Genomic DNA, 8,998 nt, shown 5'->3' with positions numbered 1-8,998 from the left:
GCCCCCCTCCCGCAAGCCGGGGGGGGGGCGGGGGGGGCAGCGGGTTAAACCTGGCTCCCTGGAGACGGCGGGAGCTGGGGGCAGGGCCCAGAGGAAAACACTTTGCAAAGGCAGCGCTTTGTGCATCATCCTGTACAGGAGACGGGCCTGCACCAACCCCCAGCTCCAAAGCCCTGCCATCCCCACCAGCTCTGATACTTCCCCACATCTGACCCCTCAGCCCTCCACCTCCCCTACCTTTCCTGCTGGCTGCTCCAGGGGACGCCCCAGGTTCTCTGCAGCCCAGGCTGGATGCCCCAGGGCCCAGCGCCTCGGGGCCGTGTTGGGAGCTGGGACCCCTGGCCATACGCAACTGGGTCTGAGTCACACGGGCTGCTGAGACTCAAACCCAGATCCCTGTTCCAGCCCCCCAGGCCCTTTAACAGGCCCCAGTCTGAGGGGAGCAGCCCTGCCGGCCCCCTCTCCCCTAGCGAATGGCTGCTTGTGGCCCCATCCTCCCCCACTCAGGAGCTCGCAGCCCCCAGGCCCCTCTAAGGTCTAGTACTGCCCCGGGAGGCGAGAGCAGAGCCGGCTGCTCCACAGCTCGGCCCACCTGCCCTGGCTTCCTTCAGCAACAGTGTCAGGGCCAGCAGCCGCAGCCTGGCGGAGGGAGCACTAGCCTGGTACCACTCCTGCGTGGGAGAGCAGCCAGCACCCCACCTCTCCCCAGGAGCCCAGCTGGGCGACTCCCTCGGGGCTGGGAGAGGGCGAGCAAGGCAGGAGCTGGCCTGGCTCTGCTCGCTGGGACAGTGGCTACACTAGTCCACCGTCACTGGGCCTGAGCCAAGGTGCTGCGGGCACCGGCCTTCGCCCTTCTCCGCAGACTGGCCGCGGTGCCCAGGGAAGGGGTCTTGGCTCAGCTCCAGCTTCTAAAACTGGACAAGGAAGGAGGCTGCGTCCGGCGCCTTCCGGGATGTGCATGAGGAACGTGGGAAGTCTGTCCATCCGGACCCTGGAGCCAGGGTCCCAGTCACTTAGACACCTCCCGTCCCCTCCCCGCCTCCGAGGCCACCTGCCTGGGGTCGCACAGTGTGTTCGATTAACTCTTTCAGGGCTGTCGTGGCAGGGGAGCAAGGAACGCGGGTGCAGCAAAGGGATTTCCTAGCCAGGCACTTTACTCTTCCATGGCACAGCGAGGCGCAGAGCTTGGGCAAATGAGGGCTGAACGCCCCCCCTCCCCCGAAGCCGAGCTCACCCCTCCTGCGAGTCCCAGGGCTGGTCAGCGTCCATACACAAGGCAGCCCTTCCTGCTGCTCCCTCCTCCAGCCCGCTCTCCTGCCATGTGGCCACCGGCTGGCCCCTTGCTCAGAGAAGCAGTGACCGTTTAAAACGGTCTCTGTCCCTCCTGCTGCCCACATGGATCCACTGGGGAACCTCTGGGCTCCAGCCCCACTTGGTTCCGTGCAGAGAGTCGGCCCTAGTCACGGGAACCCCTCGTGTTCGGGGGGAGTCACTCAGCACTGGTGGCTCTGCCAGCGTCTCAGAGGCACCAGCCCCCACACTCGCTAACATGCACAGGAGCCCGGCAAGGAACAGCAGGGCCAGAGCTGGGGGGAGCAGGGCACCAAGCCAGCCAGCCTGCACCTGGCCACCCAGGGAGTCCAGCGTATGGCCGCAGCCCTCAGAGAGGGGATTGGCGTCAGAGCAGTGGGGGGCAGGGGTCTGGCACAGCACCCCCACCCCATCTCCCTGCTGGAGCCAAGGCCTTGGCAGGATGAGGCTGGTTCTGCCCCCATCCCCCGGTCTGTACAGATGAAGGGCAGGGCCTGGCCTGGCTTTCACTGGGGCTTTGTGCAGCGCCCAGCACACCAAGGCCCCGCTCTCGGTTGAGGCCTCTACGCAAGACCGTAATGCACAGAGTAAGTAAGAGGCAGCTCCTGGGAGCGGCTTGAAATCTAGGCATCAAGAAGGCTCTGCTAGCCATCCATCAATGGGGTCTCTGCATGCCACCACCATAGTGAGGGGCAAGGCTGTGTGCGCCCCCTCATGCCAACACCCCCATAACAGCAGGAGTGTGTGGGCAGGGCCAGAGGAACATGGGGCCCTTAGCCCCTGTGGCATTCCTGAGCCCTTTCTTCCATCCCATCATACCCCAGGCACTGGGAGCTGCCAGCTGGGAAAACTCCCCTCAGGGCAGCTGGGTGGGGCGGACACCCTGAAACCAGCACCAAGCTCCCCTCCAAGGCCCAGGGAGGCAGGGACACAGTTTGAGGTAGATGAAGGGGCTAGGATTAAGGCTGAAGGGGGCTGGGGTGGGCTCTGCGGGGAGCACTGGGGACAGACTAGGTGTCATGTTACCCTGTTTGTTCCAGAGTTGGGGCTTCCCACAAAGTTCAGCTTGGAGTTCTCCATGCTGGGGATTTTTGGTGTTTATTAAATGCACATGAACAACCTGGCCCGGCCCTGAACTCAGCTCACGGCCACCTTCTAGCGCTCGGCCCTGCTCTTGCACTTGTTCTGAACCAGCCAGCCACATATTGCCACAGCAGGGTGTAACGAAGCGGGACTGTTCGTAATGTTTCCTCTGAATAGTGTGGGGGTGCCTCAGTTTCCCCTATGCAGTTCTTAAGTATCTAGGTAGTGGGGTAAGGGTGTGTGATCATTGCAGAGCCCTAGAGGGCATGTGTGCACAGGGGTCTGAACACAGAGAATGGCCGACACCCTGTTTCCTGGCAACTGATGGCCTGGGCCCTTCCCCCCTGCAAGGTGAGAGCTAAAGGGTTGGAGAACAAAGGAATCAGGTGCACTCCTGGCCTGGGAAAGGGACAAAGCCCAGAGGAGGAGGGGGTGGAGAGAGTTTCAGTTTGGGGCTGGCTGAAGACATGGAGTGAAGTGCAGACGTGGTTGCCGACCCCCAAAATGGACTCGGCTGAGGGGTCCTGTTCTCTGCACCTACAAGCTCTGTTTTAGCCCATGTTCCTGTCGTCTAATAAACCTTCTGTTTTACTGGCTGGCTGAGAGTCACGTCTGACTGCGAAGTCGGGGGGGGGCAGGACCCTCTGGCTTCCCCAGGAGCCCCGCCTGAGCGGACTCGCTGTGGGAAGCGCACGGAGGGGGAGAGGAGGCTGAATGCTCCGAGGTCAGACCCAGGAAGGTGGAAGCTGTGTGAGCTGTGTGTCCTGCAGCCAGGCTGCTCACAGAAAGGAGACTGCCCCAGAATACTGACTGGCTTCGTAGGGAGCAGTTCCAGAGCATCGCTCGGGGACTCCGTGACACAGGGCAGCCTGAAAAGCCCCTGAACTGGCTGGAGGAGCAGCCTCAAAATCCCTGGGATGCAGCCAGCCGCCAGCCCTAGGGCCTAAGCGTTCCCAGACCCTGCTTGTTCTCAGGTTGAGGGGGCTCCTTTCCCAGCCCCACTCTGCTACTGCAGGGGGAAGCACATGGCGTTGTGGGCCTGGTGCCCTGCTAGTTTTCTCTAACAAGGGGAGGGGAAGCCCTAGGGGCCCAGGCCAGAGGGGGTGGGGGTGCAAGGTTTGACCCAGCAGTCAGTGATGACAGCCCCTCCCTTGCTGCAGAGGATTGTTCCCACAGCCAGCATGTAACCTCCAGTGTTTCCCAGGAGGCCAATGTACAGGGTGAACCCCATGGCCTCCACCCCCAGGTAGTGCTACCCCCAGTTCAGGGATGCAGCTCCAAACAGGGAAAGCCTGCATTTGCAAGAGCCTGCACAGGCCTGAGTGAGCTGATGAGCACTCAGGGCACGACATGGGCGTGGGACATTTTCACAGCAGGATCCGAGTCATGTCCTCGTCCATGCAGGGCTCTGGGTGCCAAGGGCTGGACGTGCTCAGCCAGATGCCCAGCATGCAGCCAAACCAAGCACTCAGAGTTAAAGCAGCCAAGCACCAGCCATGCTGGGGTCAGTAACCTCCCAGCCCCAGGGGAGCAAGAGTCACAGGCCAGCAGATGGGCAGGGAAGGTGGCATGGGGGAGTTACAGAGGAAGGGCAGGGGAGGGCACAGCACAGGAGTGACCCTGCAACAAGCAATGCTGCAGCACCATTACCCCTGCCGAGCCAGTTAGGCTAGCAAAACCTGTGCATTAGGAAGTGCCCAACCCCCGCAGGACCCAGGAATCACCCTCCGCAGCAACAGGCAAAAGAGGCGGGCAGCCCTCCAGGCTGGGTCACGCTCAGATGGCGCTTGCCAGCTGGCGCCATGGACTCCTCACACAGCAGCCACAGCGGGCTGAATCGTCCCCTTGGGAGTGGGGCCTCGGACAGAAGCGTCACCTGTCCCAGAGATCTCCCCAGCATCAGGGTGTTAGCAGGCCCCACGTGCTGCTGCTGGCAGATCCCCCCTGCTGAACCTCCAGGCAGTGAAGGGGAGTGATGGGAAATGGAAAGCATCCGCCCCCAACTCCCCTGCATTAGGCCTGCAGTGCTTCCCCCCTCCTCTCCGTCCCCACACATCCCTCCACCCCATCTCCTCTGTGCGCTTTGGGGGTTAACTCTGCTCTTGCGGCTCCCTCCGCTCACTGGGGGCTATGCCAGGCCAACCAAGGGCGTGGGCTCCCCAGCAGCGCGGCAGGAGCAAGACTTCAGACACGACGGCTGAATGGCCGGTGTTAGCAGGCAGCTGCGTCTACCCAAGGACACTCCAGGCCTGGCTGCCCTGCCCCTGGCCCAGGCTCACCCCCCAGGGGGTTTCCCTCCCCCCAGCCAGGTGAAGTCTGTCAGAGTAAGACCAGGGCACCTCCTGAGGACACTTCTTACAGGGCCAGGCTCTGGCTTTGAGTGCCCTCTAGTGCATCACCCCACAAACTGCAGCCAGGAGCCCAACCGGCACGCCCTACATTGGGGGCTGCCCCTCGGGCAGAAGCCCAAAGCAGGAACAAGACACCCCACTAGTCCCAGCAGGAAGATGTGGGAGGGGTTACGGATTCTCAGATGGGCTAGTCCAGCTCACCCCCTGCTCCTTGGGAGGCTAAGCAGAGTCGCTATTCTTCCCCACTCAGGCTACTCGGCCTAGGGCCAAGCTGTCACCCCCCCCACATACACACACACAGCCCCGACACACACACACACACAAACGCACGACGCTGGGCCACATGACGCCAGTTCTACATTATGAAATTTTATTGCTGACATGCAGGAAGAGTTTTGATGTAGTACAAAAATATGTCTTTATACAAATTTTCTTCTTCATTTTTTACAATAGGATCCTTGTCTACAGCATGTCATATGTCTAATCTACTGAAACCAAACCCAGCAGCTCTCAAACCCTCCCCATGCACTGCCATCTTTTTCCAGTTTCTTTAATTTAAACATGTGATCATTCACTGGTGATTAGCCATTTGCAGGAATACTCAGTATTATACAACTTTGCAGAGTCCCCAGAATATTGCTTTAACTTTGGGAAAAAATGTAACATGAACAAGTTGCGAGCTAGACCGGGAGGACGGATGGTGGGGACGGAGATGGGACAATCCACACAGCGCTCCTGGGCTCCAGCCTGCTGTGAGAACTGTGGAGGGGAAGAGGAACTGGCAAGAATGGGCCGTCAGGCTATCGCCCCATGAGGCGGTGTGCAGTGTCCAGGTCTCGGAAAGTCCTTCCTGCACGGTGCAGGGCAAGCCCACAGGGAAGCCTGCCCGGCAGAGCTGTTATGTGGTGGTTGGCTGATATTTTTGAACAGCCGATGGCAGGGGGCACCACATGCCAGCTCTCTTGCTGATGGCACTGAGGGGTAGTGGTGCCACCCCAGTCTGTAGCATCTTTGAACAAAATAAATAAGAGACTAAGACGACTTCAAGCTACTGGCTCATCCTGGCGAGCTTGGCGAGGCTGTTCTAGTCCCTGTTAGTGTTCATAAGTCTAACTTCCTGCACACTGTGAATCTGCTTCAGGGAGTTCGGAGGCAGAACATAATGCCCAAAGCTTACAATTAACCTTCCTGCCAAGAAATCTCAGTTCAGCCCCCGAGTGCATTAACAGGCAGAATCCACTGACAGAGGGCTGCAGATTTAAATACAACTGGGAACATTATCTAAAGACATCTCCAGCCTTTAGGCAAGAGACGGCAACAAGCTACAAATAAATCCCACGACTCACTCCACGCTTGCGCTCACGAACGTAACGGGGGCGCGGAACAACTGGTGCTGGCGACGGGCCCTCAGCTGCTCTACTGAATATCCAGTGACGGGGGGCTCGGCCAGCGAGCACCTGTTCCAGGTACTTGGCAGATGTTGCTACTTCTCAGCACAAACTCCTGTATCTAGTGAGAAGTATTTCTGATTCGGCAACCCTGAGCCCAACCTGCGGCCCGCACAACTCCCACCTCCATGCCAGGGTCCAGGGATTGCCAGCTTCTCACATCAATTATTCCAGCATTTCCTTGCACCTGCCCAGCCAGCTCCCAGCTATCCACACCACTGCTTCACTATGTAGCTCCACTGAAATCAGGTGGTTTCTTTGGTTACCACAACTAGGAAAGAGACCATTACATCACAGCTTATTCCTGTGAGTGCTGCGGGGCTCCAAGCTACGGCTGGGAACAGTGTGTGGTCAGGTCTAGGGGAAAGACCGCATTTGAAAAGCAAAACTGGCTTCTGGGTTAATCAGAAGCCTGGATCGGGCAGCGTAGGCCACGGGATCTCTGGTGAGAACAGTTCTCTGGCAAGACAGGCATCCAGTTCACAAAATGAGGCTCAAATGATCTATCCTGTTCTCAACACAGCCCAATGCTTATTTAATGGCATTTGGTGGTGGAAGCTGGGATGTCCCTGTCCACGCTGACTCCCAATGGCTAGACCAGAGGAACAGCACCAGATTCGCATGTCAGGACTGGGATGGCAAGATAAACTAGAGAGCACATACAGTAGAGGCTTTAGCCAACTCTCCCTCTAATTCTACACAGATTATGCTGGGGAACTTTTTCACATTATAACTCATATATTATATCTGTACCACAATGAACGGTGAAAATGCTAACAGATTTAATGCAAATTTACTGCACCTTAGATAAGCTACTGAAAAACAGATTAAATCATATATTCTCGAGAAGCTAAAAGAATCCGTGAAAGGTGAGAGGGGAGTCAGGGCTAAGATGGGCTAAATAGGGTTCTGCAAAACCTCTGAATAAGCCTGGAAAGACTTTATAGATATTTGTAACGCTGGCCTGAAATGGCCATTGGCATCTCACCCTGGTTCTACTGCTCAGGAAGCAGGCTTCATTCCTTAGCTGTCTAAGGTAACCAGGATGTTAATATTCGTATGAAGCTTATTAAAGGCCCAAAGTGCTGTTACTGAGACGCCAGACACCAGCCAGGATTAGACAAAATATATCCAACCTAGGTGTTGTGTTAAAAATAGAACGAAGGTTTCATGCAGATAAGGGGTGGGAGGTTTCAAGAAATTGTTACTTTCATGAAACTCAGATAAAATTAAGCTTATTCAAACCATATGGAGCAAATGCTACCAGCCAACTCTCCATACTGCACACTCAGCCATGGCACTTGCGCCAGCAAACCGATTTCACCCTTAGTAATCTTCTCTCTTCCCAGAGGCTTTGCTCGATCCAGAGAACAGCACAGTTAAAAAGACAGAGGTAGATTAAAAAGTCATGATTAAAAGCAGATTAGTCATCCAGGCTTGGATTTAAAAATGGGAGATTCCAGAAGATGCCAAGAGTTTGCTGCTTCCAAAACTAGCTTTTGAAAAAGTCTTCTCCCTCCAACAGAGCGAGCATGAGTGTGTCCCCCTCAACAGAGCTTGAAGGAGTTGCTACATTATTCTCTATCACAGGGCACAGGTATTGCTGTCGAGCTGTAGTCGCGACGTGAAAGGCAGACTGCAGGATGGTGCTTGTGCTGTTGGATGCGTGGGAAGCTATTTCCGAAGGTATCGCTGGGCCAGGATGGCAGCATCCAAAGGGTTCATGGGCTGGGCATCATGCCCCAGGCGCCTCACGGGTGGGATGTTCCCAAACTGCCGCTTCTGCAGGAAGCTCTTCGCCTCGTGCAGCGTGTTCTTCTCCTCAGCCAGGAGCAGCTGCTGCCTCATGTAATTCTCAAACTCGTACTGTGAGCATTCTTCGGTCACCTTCGCCTGCAGACAACACAGAGTGAGTCAGAGCTGTGGGACTGCCAGTCCCGTGGCAAAGCACGCTTGTACGCAGCCAGGCGGTGTGAGCCCCTGAGGCCTAGCAGACAAGCACTCTCTAGCCCTGGCACTCACAGTGCATCTATGCGCCTTCACCAATACCCATCTTAGATAGTCCTGAGCTACCAACAAAGCAGCAAAAGAGTTCATCTAACTAAAGCATGCAGGCCTCTGGGCATCCTGTCTACTAACACGGACACGTGCAGGGTTCCCATGCAGTCACCACCAGGGAAAGGTAGGAATGGGGCACTCATGAGCTGTCCTGCCCACTCAGAGCGGGCATCTCATCCCAGAGCTGCCAGCTACACTTGATCTGGGACTTTGCCAGGGAGTAGTTTGACCACGACTCTGCCACTCTTATGGTGAGCCCAGCGAGGTGAGTGGGCCAAGTGGCAGCCAGTTTCCCCAAGGCTAGGAGCGCAGCCCAGGCTGGTTAGCGTGGAGCGGCACGAAGGCTCTAAGGGGCACACCGGTGCAGCGAGGTCACCAGCCATCGCTTCCCACACAAATGCACTGGCGAAGAGAACAGGATGTTTATTCGCTCTGCAGAACGCACGGAGGTAGTGCGGCTGCCACTTCCTGGTTCTCCCCGCAGAGAAGCGGCAACTCTGGGGAGTTCGTTGACACGTGGAAAGTTCAAGCCCAATTGTTAAACAGAAAAGCTAAGAGACCAGCAGAGTATGTGCTAGCTGGTACTGCTGGCTGCTTCCTCTGCATAGCCCTGCCGTCATTACCCTGTTGGAAGGCATCAAACAGGGCAAGTACATCTAGGGTAACTGACCACCCCTACAGCAGGGGTAGTCAATTATTTGTTGCCAGGGTCCAAATTTCTTGGTATAGTCCAGGTCCAGATCCCAG

The 8,998-nt window shown here is 56.9% G+C and overlaps 1 protein-coding gene across 3 annotated transcripts in view; it reads right to left on the bottom strand.

Annotated features, from left to right (window-relative positions):
* Window positions 1–5,094: 5,094 nt before the first annotated feature.
* The window catches only part of STK40 (serine/threonine kinase 40), a 48,805-nt gene continuing 44,901 nt past the window's right edge, over window positions 5,095–8,998 (bottom strand). For all 3 annotated transcript variants that reach the window (XM_048825723.2, XM_048825722.2, XM_048825725.2), the window contains one exon: window positions 5,095–8,086. In XM_048825723.2, the coding sequence (XP_048681680.1) occupies window positions 7,868–8,086 (219 nt within the window). In that variant the 3' untranslated portion in view covers window positions 5,095–7,867. The remainder of the gene's footprint in view (window positions 8,087–8,998) is intronic.

The sequence above is a fragment of the Caretta caretta genome, chromosome 19 (assembly GCF_965140235.1).
Source record: "Caretta caretta isolate rCarCar2 chromosome 19, rCarCar1.hap1, whole genome shotgun sequence".
Taxonomy (NCBI): domain Eukaryota; kingdom Metazoa; phylum Chordata; order Testudines; family Cheloniidae; genus Caretta; species Caretta caretta.
The sequence above is the reverse complement of the archived record's forward strand: the minus strand, read 5'-3'. Positions and strand labels throughout refer to the sequence as shown.